This window comes from Antennarius striatus, chromosome 4, assembly GCF_040054535.1.
Source record: "Antennarius striatus isolate MH-2024 chromosome 4, ASM4005453v1, whole genome shotgun sequence".
In the NCBI taxonomy this organism is placed as follows: Eukaryota; Metazoa; Chordata; class Actinopteri; order Lophiiformes; family Antennariidae; genus Antennarius; species Antennarius striatus.
Window position 1 is genome coordinate 20,632,501 of NC_090779.1, and position 26,022 is coordinate 20,658,522.

The window sequence follows — 26,022 nt, forward strand, 5'->3', positions numbered from 1 at the left end:
CGGGTTTTTTTCCTGCTCTTGAATAAAACATTTGACCTCATGATTCCCTTCCTGTCTTTCACTCAATGCGTGATGACAGCGGAGAGGAAGTTGAGGCATATAAGTCAAGGAAAAGATAGTTTCCCAATATTCATAACAGGTAAACACTGCAGTCTGTCGATATTAAAAACATTTTTTGATTTAGACATTAACTCATTGGCTGCCAGTCATTTTCAGTGCAGTGAGTCCCCGTACTACCAGCGCTTTGTAACATTTAATCTCCCTCGGTGGACTTCCTCCGACGCTCCGGACATGTATCGGGTGTTTTCTTTATGTTCTTATCCGATCACAAGATGCTTCGTTCAGACCTTCACGTATTCGCTTCCCGGTGAGCTCATAAAATACACAAACTTCGTTTCATCATCAGCTGCAGCAGCTTCTCTGTCTCCCTCTGATTCTCCATCCTCTGCTCTGTAACTGGATCAGTGCTGAATTGTTCTATTTACTGTAGGGACAAACCAACAGTACATAAACTAATTTCTTTAGTTGTCAACTTTAAAGTCCTAAAGCTACCTACCTATTTATATTTACAAAGAACGTTATGAACCGGTTTGGGAACTATATTTTTTGATCTAACCGGTTCAGGAATGTCAATTTAAGGGTGGAACATAAAACCGGAAATGTTATAAATATGTTTCTGTTCGGAATGAACCGATTGGCAAAAGATTCTGGTTCAAAGCCCTAGTAATTTCATTTAACTTGATATGTGATCCAAGATTTAGAAATATTTTATCCTTAAACTTTTTGTAAACATTAAAGCCTTAAAGTACTATAGGTTCCTATTTTTATATATATATCCAACATTTTTTAGGAAAAAAACACAAATAATGATATATATTTTTATTACAATTGTCATCCATTTTAACCTTATATTCCAGTTGTTGTTTTTTTACATTTATACAGATTACAACACGTTTCTTACAGTGATCCACAAATACACCACTCAACCTGGCCTTTTAATACAAACAGTTGTTGTTTTTTTTAATGTTAGCCCCGCACAAGTCTTGATGATAATACATTTGAGGAGCTTTGGTCAGAAAAAAATTGACATTTAGACACTGACTTGCTGTAACTGTCATGGAAAAAGTGACTCCACACCAATTGCTAATTAAATGTTAGTGGCATTTATTACAAAGCAGTCATGACCTAAAGGGTATAAAAAATAACCTTTAATTTTTTATTTTTTTTTGTGCGGGGGGTTACAATATATACATTCATAAGTTTATCATTACACACAGTTTAGAAGGTGGTTAATAAATATGCACTCCTGTCAAACACTAACATTACTGTACTTTGGAGAAATGTGTACACCAAAGATGATTCAGAATATAGATGTGTCCAAACACCTCGGTAATTTAGTGTTGTTAATTGTGTAATGTTGTGAATAGCAAGCACACTGTTTAAAATTGTTTCAATAAACAGGACATGAAAGGCAGAAGTGAGTGGCAGAGGATTGCCGAAAGCTGAGTGAAATACAAGTCTATGAAATTATGCAGTTTTTCCCCTTGTGTCCTTTCTTCTTTTTTGTCTTAGTCCTTTCACCGTAAGAAGGAGAAGACATGCTAGTAAAAGGGCTGGGCAAATCATCAGTGTAATAGTATCTATGGGGTCTGGGCTGAGGGATGGGCTGACCTAAGAAAAAACCTTCTTCCTCAGAATCAGAGGAGGAAGAAGAGCATGTAGAGCACCAGTCATCGTCATCCCTATACAGTCCTGAAGATCTCCCCGGAATAGGGGGTAGCCTGTAGTTTGACATAACAGAAGGATTAGGTTCACCACAGAGGGCATGGTGCTGCTTGGTGCTGAAGGCGTTGCCTGTATGCTCCATTTTGTAGCACCTACGGGCACTCTCCTTTGGCAGAAGGTTAAGAGCATTGTCGGAGCGTGACTTGCGACTGCGGTGCCTCCTGTGGTGGTGATGGTGGCGACCAGAGTGAAGTTCCTGTCCCTGCTCCTCAAAGTGATACACTCTCCGGCGTGTCCGTTCACTCATAGGTGGCTGGCGCATTGGGAGATTGCAATAATGACTATTGTCCACCACATCATCCGAAAATTTAACTTGCTGTGGCTTTGATTGTGAACGCGTCCTCCTGAGTGCTGGGACATTAGGTTTGGGTCTGTCATCTGGGAGAACCACTTCCTCTTCTTTAGGAATATTTTGCTCTAGCTCCTCTTCCTGCTCAGATACAAGACTCTTCAGGGAATTTGAACTTCGATGTAACATAGAGGAGTTAAGTGTTCCCATATTGCTGGTTTTCTCACAGTCTTCTGTATCCAGTTCATGGAAGCTTGGCAGAGAATACTCCAAAGGTCTATCTTTGCTATCACAATCTACCGATGCCCCTGGAGAGTAGAGAAAAACATTAGAAAATGTCTAACATGCATTGAGGAAGACAACCACACTGCCATCATATAAAACATTTTCAAAGATCTGACATCATGCCTACTCACCAGTAATATTGGAAAGAGCCAGTGAGTCCATAGAATCTCGGACATTCTGATTTGTCTTCTTGAGTCCATCCGAGATACACTCAAGAGAGTCATTGTACCATTTAGGTTCTTCCCCTTGGAATCCTCCACCAGCTCCATGATCCAATTCCAAGTCCTGGATCTTTCTGCTGCTTGCTGGTCCTGGGTGACTACCGTAGGCAGAGTCCCCCAGCCCATCCTGTGACTGAGTCCAGTACATGTCAGCCTGGTACTTCTTACTAGCCAAGTCCCCCCTTCCGCTTCCATCCCCACTTTCAAGTTTTGAAGAATCCGGCTTCATTTTCACATCCTTTTCTGAAATCCAAAAATCTGTGGGTCTGGAGTCACTGGCTTGCTCGAAGATCCCATGTTCTCCAAACTTTAACAGAAGCTGAGTCATGTAGTCTTCATGTTCAGCCCATTCTTCCTCCTCCTGGTCCTCTGGGGCCTCAGTCTCCCCACCGCGCCCTCTCCAGAAATGTTCTTCAGATAGGTTCATGTGGGTGAGCTTGTTGGTCAGGGTGTCATCAGCATTTCCACTCAAGTCAGGGAACTTATAGTTTACAGACGGCGAGAAGAGTAGTGATTGTCTGCATTGGTCAGCTGAACGACTGCTCTTGCCCATGCGCACACTGCGGCGGGATTCACGTGAGCGTGCCGACTGAAAAGCAGAGTCGGAGGAGTCAGAGGCATGCACATCTTCCCCAAGACTGCAGGACTTAGAGCAGTAGATCTGGCCCTGGTGTGGCAGAAAAGGACGACCGAGCAGTGAGCTCTTACACTGGGCACAGCTGAAGCAGCCCTCTGTGGCATGCCAGTGGAGCCCATCATAGGCCATCTGAGCATAATCAACACCTGGAAAAGTGAAAACGACAAAATGGTGAACAATCTAAAGGCTTCAGAATCATACAAAGAATTTTATTCTAGAAGAGTATTATCTTACCAATGTGCTCTCCACAAGCTTCACAGTACTCGGCATAAAGAGATTCGAAACAGCCACAACAGTATGGTCTACCGTCCTTCATGATGTAGCGTTGGCCCCCAAGAACTGTCTCACATTCAAAACAGGAGAAGTGCTTCAAGTGCCAATGGCGCCCCTCTGCAACTGTGCACTCATCAGCGAAAATAAGCTGTAGACAGAGATATACACAGGATTTGAAGCGCTATCATTAGTCCATGTATTCATTCATCGATGGAGTGCCAAGAGGACTTTAATTCACACTTTGGATGTTTTTCCCTTGCTACATTGTTTTTCCACAGTATTTCAGTGTTGTGTCAGTGTTACCTCATCGCAGGCTGAACACCGTGGTTTGAGAAGGTCAGCATGGTGTCTTCCACAGTGGATCTTTCCATCATGGTAGAAGTAGATCAGATCCACTAGTAGTTCTCTGCATGTAGTACAGGTAAAACATGCAGGGTGCCAGCACAGTCCAGGGCCTGCTCTTGAAGTGAATACTGCCATTTCTCCCCCGTTGATTTTCTCACTACACTGTAATATACATACATGGTTCATTGTAATGTAATGACTTTATGCTTAAGATGTAGATCCAAAACAATCAATATGATCTAAATCATTCACTCATATTCTTAACCGCTTATCTGTTTGGGTTCACATAGGTGCTGGAACCTATCCCAACTAGGTGTAAGGCAGGATATTCCTGGACAAGTTGGCAGTTCATTGCATGGTTGTTGCCAATGGGAATTTTGGTATGACCGATTCACAAAGGTTAACTCCTTGGAACTAAGACATTGTCAGGCCTTGATAAGGTAGTAAATATGATGTCTGTTTATGTAAGTCAGTCCACAAAGGGAACAACTTTACAAACCATCTACAGGCAGTACTCAAGATACCAACATTCGACTCACGAACATTCAGAGATACAAAGAACCGTGCACTGCCGTATCTCTCTATTGCAGTTCCTCTTTCTGCAGCAACTCCCAATGAGCAGCACTGCTCTCGGTCTCTAAGCATCCCAGGCTTTTTACCTACTTGGATACTTTACTATTCATCATGGCTCATAAAGCAAAGTATAGTGATGACAGTGGTAGTGGTGATGATCTCCGATGCCAACTCTGCCTCTGACCAAAAATAACTCCTTCCAACTCCTCTTCCTTTGCTCTAAAGGTACATTTCACTATGGTGCTACTTTATCAGACAGTGGATTGTCAACATCAACAACTGACTCTGGCTGTTGTTGTTTGGTACACTTAAAAACCATTTGAGAGTTCCTTGAAGTGTTTTCTTCTTCCTTCTCTGCAAGGATTAAATTATAAGGAGAAAAAAGTCACTGTGCGTAAATAAATCTGGATTCAAAGTAATCATGTAATTCACGAGTGATGTTTAACAGTAGATAGTGTGGAAAAGGTAACACAGATATAAGGTGTTTAAGTATCAGTTCATAAACCTTTACATTACCGTAAATAATAAATTAAATAGTCCGTTGCTATATCGCGGAATTTCATTTTTTGAGGGTGGTCTTGGAACGCATTAACTGCGAGTAACAAGGTATCACTGTATACGTATGTATTTTAATGTGATTATACTGTATGTTTCTATTCTTATTTATCAGACACAGACAGACAGACTTTATCTATCTATCTATCCCAAACTGGGAAATGTAGGGAAATTTCTTGTACAGTAACATGATGTTGTGATAACCTGTGTTAACTCAGACTGTTGTGAAGTTGCCCTCAGAATTAGGCTGCGCATGTATTGTGCTGTGGGAAGTTCGTGAGACATGGGAAAAGGGAACGAGAGTTAGTGAGTTAGTTATGAGCCAGAGCTGTGTTTCTGTTCGGAGTTCCTGTGTAAAGAGATGAATGAAGCCCGATAAAGCCTGTAATTGTGAGCTCAATCTCAACTGCAGTTATAATAAATACCCAGGGTATTACAATATAGTGTTTTTAATGGTTTTCTAGTGATTTTGTGATTCCAATATTTGTGGTAGACAGACTTTAAGTCAAGTGAAATGAAGTAAAATTGATTTTTATTTTTCTATGTATTTTTTTTGGAAAACTGACAACTCAAAATGATCTGTACCTGTATATTATTTCATTATGTGTTGTATTTATGTCCTTCAATTGTTTATGGTAAGTCTTAAGGAATAATACTTTTGTATTCTTTTGTATTTTGTATAATTAATTAATTTCCCTGATGGAACCTCCTGAAGGGATGAATAAAGTCCTACTTTACTCTCTACTCTCTATTCAGAGTAATAATGGCAATTAAAATGACTTCAAATGGTAATTATAGATTGAAATTTATGAACAATTCAGGTCATGGAACCAATTGCATGGGTTCGTTGAGGATTACCTGTACTGTGATTATGTACAGGATGGCCAGCAAGCATTTCTAAGATTTCCTGCAAGGATTAGCTCAAAATGTATCCAGACTGGTCAAAAATACATGGAAGACATATGCAGAGGACAGGCTGTTTTTGCTGTTGTTTTTCTGTTTTCAGTGCTACTGAGAAGGCATCTGGCCTTGGAATCCATTACAAAAACAACTCCATGCCGCAACCACCATTATAGTTCTAGTAAACAAGACATGAAACTTACATGCTCACAAATGTTGTTCAAAAGATTGCGGGGCAGGAGTTTCACCGTGCCTCTCCCCAGTGCCTCTTTCTTCCTCTGGACACTGAACAGAAGCAGCTCCTTTTGCTCCTCTTCACTGAGGGACTGGCAGTAACGGAGCTGGGAAAGAAAGTGACAAGTAAATGCACAAGATTCCCAGTTACATATTACTAATCTTTAAAAGCAAGGGGTGAGATTTTGTTCTTCTAAAAAATTTAAAAACCTGTTGAATAAATGATGATTTTAAGTATGTTTTTCATATCACACGAGTGTAAGATCCAATTAAAAGTCTGTTGGTGGCTAATAAAAGGTTATAAAGTTAGTTAAGTCTGAGAGAGCAGTGTGCATACCAGAGGTTGCTGAACAAAGGCAACTCTTGACCCCAACTTGCCCTTCCTACAGCCCCTAAACCTCCACCAACAACCCCTGATTGAGAACATAATTTTTACAACAGGCCTTTTTGATGTTCCCCAAAGCCTTAACAAGAGGGAAAGCAGACGTTTACCCAAACAAGGATTGTGTTTCGAGTGAAGTCAAGAGGACGAGCAACAAAAGGAAGACAGAGATGGCCAAGTCGAACTATGGTGCCACTCTGGTGGTGGCATCACATAAAGCCTCTTTTAACCAGAGTCCCTCTCTCCCACTGAGAAGTCCTCGTAAAAAAAGCACTGCTATGACAGGAATCTTACCGGTGGGGGCTCCCAGCAAACATCATAAAATCATCAAGTCAAAAGTCGCATTGTGCCAATACTGCATGTCTACAAGATTGTGGAACAAAAATCCCCTAGTGGGATGTGAACTTGAATGCCAAGAGCTCACATTAGTGGGACGGCATGGAGTTGGCGAAGCTGTTAATTCTGAGGGCTTAGTGGTTAACAAACACATAGGCATTGAAACATGTCCACCATTTCATTGGTCAGTCTAGAGTAGGGGATTGTTTTGGATGTATGCTGGGGAGTAGATGATCTTAGAGGCATCTTAAAAAATCAAGGTTCCACGGAAAGCGCAAAAAAAAAATTAAAAATTAAGCTCACAATGTCAAAAGGTATAACTTCTTGTAGTTGATTTATGTGTCAAGTGTGGTAAAGCTAGTATGCATAGTTTGCGAGGCATGCTCTGCAAAAAGGATGAACACCATTAAGGCTCACCTTTAAAAAATCCAATTCACGTAGAAATGACAGAAAGAGAAAGTTTCATTAATTAAACATTTTCAAAGGGCCCAGAAAATCTGATGAGCTCATTCCCCAATCACGTCAAGGTCCAAAGTTATATAATACTTGCTTTGACACATTTGCACACAAAATATTCTCACCTCATTGTCATGTGGAGGAAGTTGGTAGACTAGCTGCTTGATTCTGAATTTCTCTCCTGGACTGTTCACAAAGGGGATCTTATCCTCAGGCAGATGTGAGAAATATAATTGGACCTGGAGAAATGATGTCATAGAGTAAGATTAGACTTAACAACACCAACGGACACAATTCCAGTTTAGAGAACCTCAAGCACATTGCTGAAAAACACGACTCAAGAGCTCAGTGGATCACCAAGCATGATAAATGTGACCCTTCCTAAATTATACTGTTATTTCAAATACACCATTAATGTGAACATGCAGCATTGTTTCAACCCCCTCCATCCCCAAGGAGACATACTTCATGGGTTTTCATTCCTTCAACTGCAACAATATTTTATGGTTAGGATTGTATGCCGAAGAGCTTATGGAAAACAAATTTCTCTACAGAGATCTTTAGAACCAAGACATAAATCTGAAATTAGACAGATTCTGGGACAGCTCTGTGCAAAATGTATTTATTACATGGTCACCCCTTAATGGAATCAAAATGTTTGCTTTTAACAGACAACATCAATAATCAATGATCATTTTGATGACTGTACTGAAAGATTCATTTTAGTAGTTGCATTTCCAGATTTTTTATTTACTACAGAACTGCTGTGCTCAAAGTCCCAATTTCTTATTTGGAGCACTTTTCATCTCCTCACATATTAAGAGCAGAACCGCTTTTACTGTTTGATATGAGCCCACCAAGTTCCAAAAGCAGTACTACTTTAGCAGCAGGAGTTGATCTACAGCCATAGCATCTCAGCGGTTAGCAGGAAGGTTGTGGACTTGAACCCACTCGTCAGTTAGGGTAATTCTATGTTGAATTTACTAATGTTGATCTGTTCAGGCCTCTCATCTGATTGCAACTGGGTACTTTATAAGCATATACTATAAATATTGGATGCTTCAGCTCATCATTCTAAGACAGAAAATCTAACTCTTCTAACTCTATAACACATCGTTTAGAGAAAACATCTTATAATGTCTGGTTTTTGGATCTTTTCAGTAAATTAAGACAGAAACAAACTGACATGTTACTTTTCAGTTGATTTGACGTATTTAAAGACATTTCTAATTTTCGTAAAGCCTAGGTATTTTTTCACATTTCAACAAATCTTTGCCACTGTCTTGCTGCACTTGCAGATCATTCAATCAATCAAGTTTTATTGATAAAGCGTTTAATCATGGCAACAAACATTTCAAAGCACTTTAAAAGACAGAAAACAGACAGATCCATACACTTCTTTGGAATCCCCTTAAATCAAATCTTTTTTCTAATTGGCTGAAATTTACATTGCAGTAAATAAATCAGGCAGGTCAACAGGTCAAATCAGTTTGAGGATTGTTTTTCCACTCATATGCTTGTCTCTATAGGGACAGGACAAAGCAGCCTGTTACATTGGCACTTTGACCCTTGGGACGGACCACTGAAAACTAAACTTTATGAGGGAGGGGCTATTACAGCCGACCAGATAAAAAGGTGGGGTGTGCTTGTCTTGTGTGTCGTGGGGCCTTCCTGCAGCTTTGGTTGTCTGGAGGGGGGTAACAGCAATTTAACCAGACAATCAACCTAACGTTTGCCCCTACCATAAATTATGCCCATTTCATGCAGCTATTACCCCTCATCCAGCTCCTTAGGGGCTGGGGAACAGTCTGCTAACACCACTACCCTATCTGTTTCTTCACTGTAATGATGACCTATAATACGTGGGCCAATTCAGGACAATAAAGGCATTACAGCTGACCCATGCATTTCCAAAACAAAAGATCCTGCATGTTTGGGATTTAAGATTTTCTTTTGCTGTGAGCACATCTCTTCTTGCCCCTTATTACCGACATGTGTTTTGTTTGACAAGACAATCAAGAGACATGGAAAAAATAGAAACTTAAAAAATTAGGAAACAGACTGTAGCAGATTTGTGAGTCACAATGTTTGTCTTGCAGCTGTTTTAGTGGTGAAAAGGGCTTGTTCAAAGCAGCTTCTTGATTCCCGATGCTGCCAGCATCAGTGGGCTCGACCCACTGAGTCCTCCTCTAAATAGATGTTTGATGATCACAAGCAGACTTTACCATGCAGCAAGTTTAGTAAATGACACTAAACACATCCACCCTGTAGTTGCCTGGTCGGTAGAGCGTGACAAATCTGCTCTAACAAAAGGCCCAAGCACAGGATTTATGAAATTGTCTGTCCCATAGGTGTCATTATTGAGAGATTGTACATTTTTCAGTTATGGGGATGGATAGGATTTATTTAGGACATCCAAATGGGCTAGAATGGAAAAGAAATAAGGTCAGAGCTATTTTTGTTGTGATGTCTCTTCCTGACAGTCCATTCAATGTGATGGTTCAGGAATACATGATTAGCAAACCACTGAAATAGGTACTACAATCAAATATATTAGTTTCCTTTGTTGTACAATGCTTGCTTGTTGTACACCTTCATGATTTTCAAGAACTTTAGCATCAAGAAAACTCAACTGAAATATATATTTTACTCACCTGTTCAGGCCTCAGGCCAGGTGGTACCCAGGCATACTCCTCCAGAACGCAGCCTGAGTCATCATCAGAGGTGGAGCTGCACTGGAAGCCAGAGGTCATTTTACTGACTTTCTGCTCCATCATCAAGTCTCGTTGGCGCACCCCACCCTGAAAGCCAACACCTGATGCACTCGCACTCACCAGGCTCATCTGATGCTGTTTTCACTAGGTAGGTAAGGCAAAAATTGAAAAGGATGGGAGGAAGAGGTATTTGAGAGAAGGACAAGAAACAAGCAATTAGGAAATTTACACGCAATGCTATTCATCTAATCAAGATCGCTTATTCATGCTTTGCCACTAAATGTTTACCACGAGCTGAATCACACCATTATCAACTTTCATGAGGTTCACAGTCCTCATCAAAAGCCTATTATAGTATCTGACCAAGTTTTCCTGGGTTCACTTCTGGTAATGGCTCGACTTCCTAAAAATACTCGTAAAGTATACCTTTTCATTCCCAGTTTGCAGGCAGTTAAAAAAGTTTGCTCCTTCACATGGGTTTTGAGGATGTAGTGCCCAAATTCCCAAAGCCTCATTAGGTGACATTCAATGTCATTAAAGTGATCATACCAAACAGGTCACGATTTATAAATACATGATGAATAAGAGTTGTTTATGTGTTCATCCAGTCTTGGGCAGCGTTTCATAGACCTCACACATTCCTTTTCAATATTGTAATTCAGAATGAATCAACTCAGAAGAAAGAACAGCACCAGAAGTTTCACCTTATCTGTGGAACTATGGTCTTTTCAAGTGCTATGCTATGTCCCAAGATGGGACACCACATGCTGACACTGCCTTCATTGGTTGAGTCTGTACTCTGTATAAACAGGGCCACCATGTGCGGAATGTCCACAAGCCTGGATTTTCTTTTCATCTCTGCTTTTCTTTTGGTCTGTTTGTTTTCCAACCTGCTGCAGTGAGTGTCTGATCATGCTTTCTTCTTTCAGATGGACAGAACAATGCTAGACAGGTGAAGTGATTAGTTGGGAATGAGATATGTAGATGGGACATGGATGAACGGGGTTAGCAGATTCTTAGCTGGACCCGGACAAGGCAATACAAGAAGGAGATATACTGTAGAGAATCAGACTGGTGATTTATTGACCTATTGAACTGCATGACTGAAAACGCTGTAATGTATAAAACAAGACCGCTGTGGTGGTGTACTGTTCCAAATCAACATTACAGAACAAGATCACAGTGGTGGTTCAACACCTCTACACTAAAGGAGCATTGATCAACTCAATAGTCTGCAGCACAAACAAACCAAGACAGTTCAATGTTATTTTTGTTGTTTTTAAAAGTTACATTTTGGCTGTTAAGCACATTAGTATCTATTTGAAGAAATCTCATCAAACAATAAAAATAAAATACTCATGTTAGTAATGAATAATTATCAGTTACTAGCTACATCACTCCTAAAAGTCCACTCTATTTCCTGGGTTGTTGCAGCCTTTGCTGGAACAAGCAGACGTGATAAATGTGTGTGCAGTTGTGGTCATCTCTCAGACCAAGGGTTCTAGCTGAGATCAAATGGGAACCCAGCCAGTGTCCAGTAGCCTGGCCCTCAGATCACCTTCCCCCAAGCATCCACCCCCCATGGCTGGCAAGGGCACAGAGGGCAGGGGAGGGACAGCTGAGAAAACCAGACACACTCGAGTGCAGTCTTTGAACACTAGTGTGACAGTAAGGCTGAATATCTGTACAGTCTCCTGGAATGATATACATGGCTGGCTGCCCCTGAGAGTGTGCAGCTCCTATGCATGCATGCAGAGGGAATGTATACATTTATGCTGAAGCCAGCATTGACAGGCATGCAGACATATGGAGCTGGACTTCTATTTGTCCACAGCACAACAGTTGCAGCAACCTGAGCAATGTGTCAGAGTCGGCTGTATGCTTTTGCAACTACTAGTTAGTCACAACTCATTCTGATATATACAATGATCCTATGGATGAGGCTGTTGCTGTCGTATGGAGAGCATCATGGAGTTATTGGAAGGTTGGTATAGTTCCATAAGCTACTAACTGCTCCTCGGGCATGGGTCAAATGCAGAGAACAAACATTGTACTACGGATGACTGTATGTGACAATAAATCTTCTGCTGTGCACTGGGCAAACCAGGCTTGGTGGCTACGAGTCAGCCATAGATCCATCTCTGTGACCTTGCAGCCGCCAAATACTGGTATGCCCTCGTAAAGCCCAGTGTGGATTCAGTGGTTTTGTTTTGAGCTTGTTTATTGTAACTCAAAGTGTCAAGTCAGGCGCATCGGCTTATGACATGTCCTATTAAGCCACCTGATGTCTTGAACAATAGCGCCTTTGTGAAAGAATCCAGTGAAGGCTTGTTCCATCAAGAGCCTGTTTATCTTCTTCAGAGTGTCTTTTCTCCTGAAGATGGAGTCTGTTATCTCTTCATACATAACAGTTAAACCCCTTAAACCCAGATATACTGTCTTCAGATGAGACAGCAAGGCAAGAAATATCACACTCTCAATTTTTGCTCGCCTCTATTGACTTGCAAATGAGACCAAAATAACCTGTCTGCGAGCAGATTGGATTTCACAGGGGAGATAAGTAACTATAGGTAGCTCTTGTCAGAAATCGAGACTGGCACCACAGCTTCACTTTTTATCAGACATGGGCATTTGTTAAAAAGATGTCTGCTTTCACAACTTTTCCAAGGCCCCTCGACAATGTATCACTCAGCCAAACCTGACTCACAGGAATGTCAGGCTTGAACTTAGGCCAGGCCCATAAAGTGGAATAAACGATGTACACGGCTGTTAAGCAAAGCCTCTCTCTCATACACCCACATCTGCTTGCATGCTAAGCTTTCCTTTAGATGTCACACATTTCATTCCTCCAACTCTACAGAGAATACTCTGATCTTTTTGAATGATAGAAGCACTGAGTCATCTAACAAGTCACTGACTGATCACTTTAGCTAGCTTTTTAAGTTTTTCTCCCAACAAGGGCCCTATGGTTTGTGTGGTTGGTTTTTACTCCCCCTTCTAACTTCCACTCCCCCCTGCCCTGCCCTCCTCCCACACTAACAGACCCCTGCAGTCCTGAATGTTTACTGGCCCCTCACTCTTTTGTAGAGATGCTTGTTAACATGGCTTTGGGAGCTGCAGGCTTGCATATCTGACTGATCTACCCACAGAGAGCAAGAGGGTAGCAGGGGTGCTATCACACTGACCTGTATGAAAATGTTAATGTCTCTTGTTCCCCAATTGAAATGGAATGTAAGTCAAGGTAGACCAAAGAGGGAAACTAGAACAAGTGCTTTCATTGAATGGTTTTCAGTTATTGAATAGTTTAAGAACACCTACAGGCTATTTTCAGTGAATGAAGAAGTCTTTTGTGGAAAAAAAAAGTACACAATGACTCCAACAGGCTGATGTCAGAGAAAGGGTCAATTCCAATAAGCATCATACAGCAGGAACTCAAAGGATACGTGACTCCAAACTTGATGTATCAAGGACCAAAATAATCCTCAAATTTGTATTAACCATTGAGAAAGTACTGGAGGGATTCTGAATCAAGTGTAACATTATTTATCACTTCTACTGGACTAAAAACCGCTCACAAGACCTCTCCTGAAGAGACCAATAAATATTGCTGTCAGTGACATTTTAAAGAGTATTAAAGTGCACTTTAACCAGAGTCCCCCAAATATCCAGACACTGGAGCTTTGGATTAACAACTTTTGAGAGAGTGTACAGGGAAAATAAGCAGCTTCTGGTCTGAATTACTGCCTATATTCCTCTAGGAAGTGGGTGATGGACATGTACACAACCCAACACAGTGCTCTCTGTCAGCTTGGGCCGGCCCAACATGTTTAACTTGGCACATGCAGACTCAGCAAAGCATGACAGACTTTACTTGAAGAGAAAAACACGATTGTCTCTTCATGGTCCCTACTTCCGTGAACTTGAACCAAAGACCAATCTGGTTTTAATGCCAGATGAGATAATTATTAACTCTGGAATTATCAAATTATTATGAACCCTACTATCTTGCTGTATATAAATGTCTACAGCCTTCAAACATTGCACCCCATAGGAAATCTGAATGGTTAGAAATTTAGATCATGTTTTTCATCAAAAAGTTCAAATACTTAAGGTGAGCTTCATTTGAAGTCTAACTTTTTATTGAGTGATCCAATGAGCAAACTGAGCACCAAACTTTGGACATTTCTGTTAAGAAGGTTTGAATTCAGCCAACTTTAAAATAAAAGGTGTACATGCTGCTTAAAAGCCTGTGGCTGACAAGAGAACAAGAGGAGCTTATTTTATGCAGTGCCGAGGTGCTACATAGCTGGAACCTGGTCAGCTTTTGAGGTATTCTTTCATGGCTGGAGGAGTGTTATTCCAAGACCAAATGGATGGGAGTGACATCCCCTATGATCTACACGATGGAGACCACCTGCTTATGGTGGTCGAACTGAACTCATCACACATGTGCTGCTGTCACATAGCAGTCATCAAACACATTGTCACCCAAGTAAATTAAGTTTGCAGGACTTGGAGCTTAAAATCTGCTCTTTGAGCCACTGCACCCTTCACAGGACCTCAATGTGGAGACAATGTCCTTCTGAAGGCAGAGTTTTGACTTCCACAAAGATCAGAAAAGGGACAAGTACTCCATTTATGCATAGTGTGTGTTTGATCACTTATTAATCATGCAAAACAGAGAGCGATAATGCAAGAGATTTCAGTTTCACCTTTAGAGTCTTCACTTGCTGACACAGGCATATTTTATACAGTAGAAAAGTTCAGGGATGTTCATCACTTGTAGAAGTTAAGGTTAGGGTATTTCTATATCAAACTCACCTCAAAGAAAGCACGCACGCACGCACACACACACACACACACACACACACACACACACACACACACACACACACACACACACACACACACACACACACACACACACACACACACACACACACACACACAAAACATCTTCAGTCATATTCCTGCAGGTCTTACCTCAGTGTCAGCTGACTCTCAAGAGGTGAGCAGGAAGAAGGTTCTTATAGAACCACTGTCAGCCCTAGTTTCCTCTCCAGCCTCTTTGCCTCATATTTATGCAAGACCCTCAGAGCTCGGTATCCACCACAGAAGAAGTCAACCTTCTCTGTCTGGGCTGTCGGCGCAGTTACAACTCATAGCAAAGCCAAGACTGCAAAGAGTCAAGCAGTGGATTGTCTGAAAGCGTTGGAGAGTGTTTGAGAGGGGAGTGTGTTTGCTTGTACATGGGGGAGCTCAAACAGATGGTCATCCCACCCTTGTCTGTCTCACCCACCACCACTCCTCCTTTTCCTTTTCCTCCTCCTCCTCCTCCTCCTACTCCTCCTACTCCTCCTCCTCCTCCTCCCTCTCTCCAACCAAACAGTCTTAAACTCGGCCCGGCCCCTTAACCTCAGAACAGCCAGTCATGGCTCGGCTGGGGGAACGAGGCTTTTCTTTGCTGACCCTCCTCTCGTACTTCAAATATGCTGAAGTGAGAAGCGCTGACGGAACTGCAGCTCACACAAACTTTTACAAGTCACATCATTGGTGCTGAAGCTTGGTTTACCACACTGTCCACAACTCCACAGCTACTGCACTAGACTTTTATTTGTCACTTTGTATCAGTATATCAAAGATGTAGTTATGGTGATGGACGTTATGCTCTAGATTTGGTTTCTCTAGTTTTTCTAGAGTGCTAAAATGTTGCTACATTGCATAGAGTGATCTGTTAACTGCAGCTTTATGTTGGATCAAGTGAATGTTGGATCAAGTCTACCAGGATGACCAATCAGTGTAATACTGCATGAGTGACGTGACTAATGCTGTGTAACTTAATTCAAAATGCCTCTCATCTGCCAGATGAATGTGAAACACCACAATAAGCACATTAATTGATTAGCCAGCCAACAATTTGGATAATCATTACTCTTTCCATTCATTTGTCAATTCTGATGATTTGTTTTCCAGTTAGTTGCAGGCCTAATTCAGTTTTACCCATCTTTAAACCCCAGTCAAAACAGTCAGAGTACAGCATCTAATCTTATACAGGGGATTTTTGAAGTGCCATTAATGTGCAAAGGACATTAACTGAGATGATAGCCTTATTCTGTAAAATGCAAATGTACAAATCACATTCAGTGAAACTCCATAGGGTTAGGGTTGACCTTTGCTTCTCCTTCACCTCTGCAGGAATGCTACAACATGATTCTCTTCCTGTCGCCTAAGAAAACAAAAGTGACCAGTTCAGGTCAAACTTGGTTTGGAGGACAGTTACACCTTTTGCAAGTTTTGGGGGCTGTTTGTTTGCAAAGTCAAAGTGTTACTTTCTCCCATAAGGATGTGTTTTACAGTGGTCATAACTGTAGCGAGTAAAACGTCATGATTTTCAAACAAAATCTTTGGTGTAGAGGGTTAACACAACCTATTTAGGCCTAAAACAAAGCAGCACGGCATTTTAGTTGGAAGACAGAAATATTAAAAAGCTAGGATTGTTTTTTTTATTAACATTTTGGCAGTCTTTTCATTTTTTGTGGAGCTGACATCACGGTGTAACTATGGGAGGGCAAACACGTGTGAAGCATTGACATTGTGGAATTTTTAAGTGGGGCTTATTTAATGGTGTTCACATGGTTCACAACTGTTATATATCAATGAAATGCTTTAAGAAAAGGCAATACACCTTTAATATCACCTTAAAATATCAGCAAAACGTAAGAAGCATCAATTAAGCATAGTTCACCTGTGCTTCACTTTCAGGATGCCATAAAAACTTTTTTCCATTCTCTGATTTCCCAAACATGAAAATTAAAAAGGCTGACTGAAATCATCATTATCATCAGTCATGTGTTAAAGGCTATGTTAAGATATTATACTCTAAAACTTTCACAGTGTACATGAACAGAATTGTACCTAATTGGCCCAATATGTAGAAGCGTCTCATCAGTTGTGCACAACTTTTCCCATGTGTGAAGGTTGTTATGAAATCTTTTTCGTTTCAAACTCTCAGATTTAGAAGACAGTTTGAGTTTGAACAGTTCAAACAATCTTTGATATCTTTTAAAGTCAAGTTGTGGAGACATAACAGAAACAAATTACAAAAGAAAATTGGTGGCCTTAGAATTGACTTTATTTGAGAATGACTATTTAAAAACAACTGTGGATTATTTTTAGTCTCGCTTGTTTGAGAAGGACAAAATCCTAAGTGTCATGCAAGATTTTAAAGTTAGAAATACCTGGTTGCAAAGTTCAAGGTTTGACTCAGAGAACTGAATAATATTAAGTTGGACAAGTCATGCATCCCTGACTCTTTGACCTTAGAGAGCACCAGATGACCCATAAATCCATGGCCTTGGGGTTTTACAACCCATTCCCCTGTCATAGCCACAATGACCCGAAGAGCACCTCACACCTGGTCCGTACCTGCTCACCGCTGTAAAAACGGAAAAGTGGCAAGGTAACCCACAACTAGCATGCCCTGACAACAACAGGACAGGGGTGATCATTGTAAGATCCACTACCGACAATAAAGCTGCATTCTTCTCTGGTCCAAACACGTCCTTGACGAAAGGGATCCATAAAACAAAGCATTTAGTCGGCGAATGTATCTCACAGTAAGGAAGCCTGTAAGGCCCAAGTGTGGAAAGATGGGCAGATACATGTTTATATGAGACCATTCTGAGAGAATAGGTTACCAAAGTGAGCAAAGGGAAGGTCGTTCTCTAACTTGCCATCAGTGATGACCATTGTTGAGATCAGCTCTCACTGGTGTGTGAGTTACCTTATAAAAAGTAGGCATTCTCAAGGTTTAAATGACTTACCAACGGGTATTAGCAGGACACAAGCCTAACAAAGGCCTCAGTTATAAAGGCCAATAAAAGCCTATCACTCTACTGTAACAACAATCCTTTTTACGCCTTGAAAGAGGGAAGGAAAGGTCAACTGGTGGAGCAGTCAGCGCATTGATATTGACTTAGCTAGATTGGCGCTGACAAACTCAGGTCAGACTGTGGGCTTGTTAGCCCTATAACCCTCACATAACCCCTTCTTACTCTTTCACTCTGACTCACCAGAGGCAGCTGATGGAAGGGTTTGAATCTAAGATAGAAGCATTTGTGGAAAAGGAGGAGAAATATCTATTCCCCTAACACCTGACCTCACCAAAGATCATCTGATTGCTGAGGACTATAAACAGGAAAAAAAATAAAATAAAGGAAAGGATTTGAGATTTATTGGCCTGTACTCTTTAGTGCTGGCTGAAAGTTATAAATATGTTCTACAACTTTCTTAAATCATAAATTGCGGTAATGCTATTTTTGAGTAGATAATTCAACTGGAATGGATATGAATCAGTGGTAACAGTTATCTACTCATTTATTCCTACTTTATATATTCTGCGGTGGCCCTGTCCTGCCATGTATGATGTAATAAAAATTGGTTTAATACAAAACACAGTATTCCCACTGATCGTGGTCTGATGACAACACAACATCGTTCGCCCGCCTTAATAAAAGAACAGCGTTGTCTGACAACATTCCCAAACATCGCAAAGACGTACGATTAGGACAGCTCATATTTCAACCTCAACCTGACACCCTGTTACCTAGTTGTAAAAGACGGACCTCATTGGGAACAATGGGAAGTGGAGCTCCAGAGCTCCAGGGGCTGTTAAAGGGAGGAAGCCCCTTTATTTGAAGACACTATAACTCAACAAAAGCCTGTGGCTGTCTGCACACACAGGATGAATGGGCTGCTCTTACACGACTCACTTGCACTGACAGACGTACTGGATCAGCAAAAGCCAAGACTGTCATGTGTGGTCCCCATGGACAAGCCCATTACAAACCTACCCATTAAGAAATTGTGGTAAAAATCTGAGCCATGTTTGTTAAAGCTCTGGATTTTTTTTTCAATGAAACTGAAAATTTGGAAGTGATTAGAAGATGGCATTGGATCAAAATGCCCAGGGGGAGTTTTGATCACCTCCATTACCACTTTGTTAATGTTCATGTTCAACCTTGATGATCTGAGGATGTTTTTAGCTTATGACCTCACACTTTTACACAGTGTAACCCACCCACTGCTTCAGCCTCAGAGCTCATATATCTGGACTTTTTCTGCTCTACTTCTCTAAAAAAAAGTTCAACCATATATCTTTCATATGACAAGGAAACTATTTCCTGTGTGTTTCCAGCCTTGGGCTCAAACGGTCACATGAATGAGACCGACGTCACAAAACAAGCAATAATCGAGCTTGAGTGCTTTGAGCAAGTCAACGTACAAGAAGAATTGGGTATTCCTACACGTGGAAGCGTTTTCCCAAGCTGCACGGCTTCAAAAGACGACTGTGGAATCCAACAATACTCCGAAACTGTTAAGAGTTGCTCATTCAGGATCTCAGTAATTACTAACATTCCTGGACAAACACTATTACAGTCTTTTTGGAGTGTTATAATTTAACACATGCTCCAGCAACACAGCACAGAGGAACTCTGATGACTAAGAGCAGGGATGCTTGTTTCCAAGTCTGCTTAACTGGACACAATTTAAGTCATTAAGTTGGTAGTAAAAACTGCAGAGGGAGTAAAGAGGAGGCCCAGTGACCGCTTCTGTAAGACTCCCTGTTGCTCTGATGTTGTTGACCTTTTAACCTCCTCATGTGACTCCAATTCAAATGTACAGAAAGAGACCTAATTCACAAACAGTGGATCCGTTGTGTCTGAAGAGGCTGTGCATCTTGGGCGGCAATCTTATATCTGATTATCTAAGCATCTGTTTTCCATATTGAGTTCTCTGTGATGATGTATAGTATTTGGGTATATTGTATGTACATTTGAGTAAGTTGAATAATCGTATAAATACAGTACAAACATTTGATAACAGTTTGCCTTCTTCCAACCACTGTGTTGCCTTAAGTTTACAAATTAATCATTATTCTCTTGACCTTTTGTATATTTTTTGATTTTATGAATATTAATGAATGAATGAAAAAATACATTTTCACAATAGGGCATGGCATTCTTGAATGGATTTCTTATCCCTCCTTCGTTTTTTTACAGTGTCTGACTAATATTTGATGGCTGGTATGACTTGAAGAGGTGTGTGTGTGTGTGTGTGTGTGTGTGTGTGTGTGTGTGTGTGTGTGTGTGTGTGTGTGTGTGTGTGTGTGTGTGTCTGTGCGTGCGTGTGTATTGGCAAAAAGAATGAAAGTACAGTAGTGTGAAAAAAACACAACGTCTCTTTAGCACCAACCTGAAGATGCCAGCTCTCATGGGCAGATCTTATTCTGCACGTAACACAACTTGTAGCTTCTGCTGGCATCACTCTGCTATTTTGGGAGATGCTAAAACTGAGCTCATTAATTTTAGTCGGTGCCATGGATGAACGATGAACAAAATAACAATCCTTTTCCTAAAATCTGTGATACTTTCAAGTTTGTACTCCTGTTGAGCATCATAAATCATCGTCCAGTGAAATGACAGAGCTGAGGCACACATCTGGTGCGCCAATGCTCTTGTTATTTTTTGGAGCTCCGCTGCTAACAGGAAGACAACGCAAGCACAGCAAACAAAACCCCGTCTCTTTGAACCGTTCTCTCACTAGGAGCTGCCATCAGGTTGTTGTGGTCAAACGAACGCTTTCTGCCTCAGCTCAGTGGGCCCATTGTGGACCTCCGACTCCTGCTCTGCAAGACATGTCCTCAGTTAGCCTTGTCAATATTGACCCATCTGTATGTGACATGACAACATCTACCTTCACTGTGATGTAAGACAGTCTGAGTTTAAGTAATATATAAAATTGCAGGCAAGAAAAACAGATTAATCGAACCCATTTGAAATAACAGATTTAGAATCTGAGGATTTTTATGAATTACAGTGAATGGAATGTGTAAATTTACAAAACCGACCACATCTGAGGTGCCAGCTGAAACAGAAAGGAGTCTACAGATGCATTATGAATGTGAAGTTTGTGCTCGATTATGGCAAACACAACACCTTGACGATGCCGTCAAGGAATCTTCTGTCAAATAGCAACATTTAAAAAAATCTTCAAATGATTTAGCATTTTAAAGTAGCTATTATAATTAAACTCAACTGGATTTGGAAAAATTCTCCAAACACGATTAATTACTTTAGCATAAAAATATATCCAGATCAAAGTTTCAATTAGAAAATGTTCTGAGGGGAACATCCTGGCAGACGTCCAGCTGCTGCTCCTCCCGTCTGCAGCTCTAACCTTTATGAAGAATATCAGGAAATGCCTTTGTTGTCAGTCCAAAAATCACTTGCCCTCTAGAGTCCACTGTAAAACCCTGCTGACCTTTTCCATATTGTCCACGTTCACTGGCTCCACCCACCCTCCGTGAAAACGTCAACGGAGCAGGAGGAACAAGCGCTGCAGGAAAGGGAGGGGTGTGAGCGCTTTGCATGTTTCCAGCTGTGGGTCCGGAAAGCTTTAACTCGAACCCCTGTTGGGTCCCAGGAGGAATGAGCTGGGCCTTCTAATGACACTCTCAGGGTAATGTGTTTTCTTTTGCTTCTAGGCCACGATGCTGTGATGGCTTGGATAGGTTCCAAAAGATGTGGACGACAAAGGAGAAAACATGCCGTGCTGCATGAAGAGATGCCTGATGCTGGTCTTCTCTATATGTTATTCCCTTTTATCAAAGACAGACATGCAGGTCTGTAGCACTGCTCCTTGGTTATTATGTACTATTCAATCAGACCTGAGCATCACGCCTATACATGGTGGTGATAATAAAGCACGTGTGTCAAGTATGACTTTCATCATCATGGTGGTCTGATGTTTAGGACCACAATTATGCCGTGTGGTTACCAGAGATCTGCTCGGGCATTAAACTCCTGTTAGAGCCAAACCAGTTTTCCTCTAACATCATCCTGTAGCGCCTAATAAACAGAGTTGTGCCTGGAAGCGCTAAATCCCTAACTACCTTTAATCACTTTAGAATAATCCTGAACATGTGGATCCAGTGTGTGCCGCGGCTGCAGGCACATGCCACTGAGTCGCATACGTGATGCTGTTCAAACCTTATAGGAGAGGAAACTGCCGCGAGCACAATGTTCCTTTCACACAGCGGATGCTCAATATTTAAGCAAAGATGAGTTTTTGCCCATTTTAGAATTGCTCCTCCTTTTCATGCTATGTTTTCGTGTTCTGTCTTTACTGTATGTGACAATGGTTCTGGTCCAAACGTGGGTCTTGATACTGATAAGCAACCTATTCTGAAGTGAAGCGGGCCTGGCCTTTACAGTTTGGCTGACATACCGAAGTGATTTACAACACAAGCTGGCTAAACTGGTACTGTTAAGATGCCAATTCCAACAAAAGAAGTTTAGAAAAGCAAATACAAACAATAAATAAAAATCATTATATTGGCAGGACGGATAATGGCTTTCAAATTCCTGGCACCGTGACAGTCTGAGGGAGGATAAAAGTGTTTATTTAGATTTTATTACTCAGTGGAGTTTGTCTGATCAATGCATCTCTGTGTATCTGTTAAAAGGCTCAGCAAGTTGCAGCAAGTCCATTTCATTTTCATCGTTCGTTCCCATGCTCGTCTTTCACCTTACCCTGATGGCGTGTTGTTTACAGTCACGTTTATGGTTTATACCGGTAAATAACGGTGTTCTCTTAAACTCCTGTAATCGCATACTATCGCTCATCCGAGAATGTGCTGCAGTTTGTCCCTTTGTGGCACTAATGGAGAACAACATTTAGATGTCTCTGTAAATTTACATAAAATGTTCAAGGCATGCCTTTCCTCCAACACGGGCATGTCAGGTGAGGACACAATCGTTACTTTCCACATTGACGCATGTGCGTAGGTCTGCTTTGGGTATTCCACGGTTTCTGGACAGGTTCATACAGAAACAAAAATTATAAACGGGAGAGTAACAATCCTTTACAGTCGCCGACATATGGCAGTTGATCTCGCCCTGTGTTCGGTCGCCATGTTGTCTGCAAGTCGCACACCCTTTTCTTCTTCTTTAATTTATTGCCTTGGGTGTGAGCTGCTCTTTCTATCTCCAGGTCGTGGATTGGTCATACGTGGGTGGACTTCTGAACTATTACATGGGACACATTAAAGCTGCAGTAATATCTCCTACAGAGAGCAACGTGTGCCGTAGTTCTCCAATCACCACAAACACATTGTTAACGTCGGCTTAAATTTGACCAGCCAGGCCACCGTCCTTTCAGCCAGGCCCTGCGACCACAGATTCAGGGACCACCAGAGTTTAAACAAGTCGTACTTCATCCAGCCTCCTGCCAACCTACCACAAACAGTTTACAGTCAATGTGCTCTGCTCTCTGGAGTTTGTCTATGGCAACCTGACTCCATGCCACATCTCCCTGTCCAGAGCCATGAAAGACTGGCCTCATCTGACAGCTCCTTACAACACACGGCCCTCTCCCGCTTTTAGCCCGACTGCGGTGAGCTGGACCACGTCTGGGGATAAAAAGCTGCCAGAGTGTTTGGCTTACAGGCGATTTACATGGACGTGAGGGTGATTCATTTCTAGCTCTGCACAAACAGGCCTCTGTGTACATTTCACTGGTACTGGTCTTTTAAATCAACAGTGGGAAACGTATACACAGGGACACTGGGACTTACATTCGACTCGTTCACACTCAGCTGGGTGCCACACATACGCTCTCCAACACCTACAGGCAGCCATACATACACATAGGTGACCGCTTTTTCTCTCTTCATCCTCGTCTCCCTCACTCGCACGCCTCTCTATTTATGTTCCTTTCTGCTACCAAGTTCAACATCATCCAGTCTCTGTGGTGCTAAAATAAACCATCAAACTATTCCGTGATCAAACAAAGGCTCACAGACATCAACTAATCACAATTATTTCCGCTTGTCCATCCACGACAATTATAAACCACAATGTCTTCTGATTCTATTAATGGTACTTCTCAAATAAGATGCATGAACAAACGGCATGACACGTGGATCTGCGCCCCAAACACTACTTTTATAACACTTGGTCTAAAAATAACTGAATAGTCACAGAAAATTCTCACCTGCAGCTGAACAGCCTAGCTCATACATCCTTTAACACATGCCTTGCCTGTTAGATCATCTAAATTTTAAGCAACTGCAGCTGTGAGTGAGACACATGCTCCAGCACACACATTACTGCGCATCCAGCATTTAAATTAAAGTACATTTAAATGAGTGAGCAGACTTTGCATGAAAGTGCTAAACGTCTGTTAACGTCACTCTGCTTGGGTCTCGAATGCATGACCCCTCTCTGCATTGGACAGGACTTTGAACGACAGTGAGTTCAAATGAATGTTGAAGGATTGCATTGAGCAGCTGTGCTCATCCCACGTAAAACCTCGGAAGACGTTTTGTTTGCTCAGGTCAGGTTGCAAGGATAACACTGTGGATGAGTTTCTGAGACTCCTGAGCAGCGAAAGTGTCAGCCCTTCTTTCAGCCACTAGATGACACCACCACCTTGGTTGTCCTCCATGTATTTGTGCCCACCACACAATTTTGAGTCTTCATTTATCACTTTTTCCTAAACTGGTCACTTTCCAGAGTTAATTTATGATTAATTTCTGGACTGCTATTGTGGCTCAAAGAGATCATGATTGAGATATGCTTTTATGCATCACAGCTAGACTTTAACCTGCAGTTGCAGAAGAGTAACTGCAGGCTGCATTGGCATCAGAAATGTCTTTTTTAATCAGCCTAAACTCTCATATCTTTTCTTTAATCAGTGCTCATGCAGTACCAGTCACCTCACAGTCAGGCTTTAAGCGGAACTGTCCTGGGACCAGCAATGTGTTTTTGTCAGCTGTGACCATAATGACAGATCAGGCCAGCCTGATCCAAGTGGGTCTGTTAGTCTGTCAGCCCCCATGAGGGGCATTCACAGGTCTTAGCTTATGATGATGGTTCCTGTGCTCCACTGACAGCAAAGTATTCTCTCGATGAAACATGGTTAAAAATAACACCGAATGCTTCTCGTGGTATGTAAGTTTAGCACTTTGTCACAGTTGAGGACAGAAATGTTTGAACCTGGGACATCTGTCATCATTGTTCTTCAAAGGACACACTTTATGGTGTGTTGAGCTTTGGGAGAGGCCAATTAGGACTGATGATTTCACGCAAGGAGCGTTATTTCTATACACGGAACTGAAAAATCCTAACCCTTTTCTGAAAGGAAGGCAGAATACTGACGCTGATACTACCTTGAAAGTGATGATGACTTCACATATTGTATGTGACCACATTCTCCTGACAGCTATGGAGCCCTGCAGTGGCGGCCGGAGCTGCAGTCACGGAGCGCCGACCAGTTGTCACCTAAGTGACAGGCGACAGCTGATCCCATACATCTGGAGGCCAGAGGGACCCCACGCTTCCACTCACTACACTTCTCTGACTTTTATTTATTTATTTATTTATTTAGTATGTATTTATTTATTTTAACAAACGAGGTTTATTCTTGCACAGTGAAGTTGAGACGCGTCAATTTGGTAATGTTGCTGCGTAAAGGCGCAGTCACAATTGGAGGATTTTTACTTCGCAAGTTACCATCGAACTCTAGAGTGTCTTCCGGTTTAAATTAAGAACAAAGTTGGGTTGTTAAAGCTGAATAATGACCAGTGTTACCTTTACCCGCGTCACCATGAAGAGCCTTAACGTAAATAAACTCACACCAAAAAAAAAAAGAAAAAAAAAAGACAAACCAATGCAACCGTATACAAAGTTAATTTCATTTAAAGTGCAAATGCTATTTAAAAAAAAATCATATTAGTCACTCCACTTACCTCTCAAAGTGTTCAGGCGCAGTTAAAAGAAAATCCAGAACTGATATTCCTCAAGTTAGAAAAAAAAAGCGATTCGCGCAGCGTCTCATTGGCATGAGATGAAAAGTCCAAAGAGGGCGCACCACCGTGGCGCAAAGCTGTGCGAAGCGCAAAGACTAAACCCCAGACACTGGCTGCGTTGGTCTAGTCTGCTCTGCTCTCTTCAACCACAACACATCGCTCAGCT

The 26,022-nt window shown here is 41.5% G+C and overlaps 1 protein-coding gene across 2 annotated transcripts; it reads right to left on the minus strand.

Annotated features, from left to right (window-relative positions):
- Positions 1 to 864: 864 nt before the first annotated feature.
- Positions 865 to 26,022, minus strand: prickle1a (prickle homolog 1a). Of its 2 annotated transcripts, none has more exons than XM_068313895.1 (8): positions 25,797 to 26,022; positions 9,926 to 10,129; positions 7,397 to 7,510; positions 6,067 to 6,204; positions 3,794 to 3,997; positions 3,452 to 3,638; positions 2,491 to 3,363; positions 865 to 2,382 (listed from the first exon to the last, which is right to left on the minus strand). In XM_068313895.1, exons 2-8 carry the CDS (start codon positions 10,112 to 10,114, stop codon positions 1,520 to 1,522), a joined length of 2,568 nt encoding a protein of 855 aa, XP_068169996.1. In that variant the 5' UTR covers positions 10,115 to 10,129; positions 25,797 to 26,022; the 3' UTR covers positions 865 to 1,519. The 2 variants fall into 2 exon arrangements, with proteins under 2 accessions (XP_068169996.1, XP_068169997.1); XM_068313896.1 differs by lacking the exon at positions 25,797 to 26,022 and adding an exon at positions 14,969 to 15,127.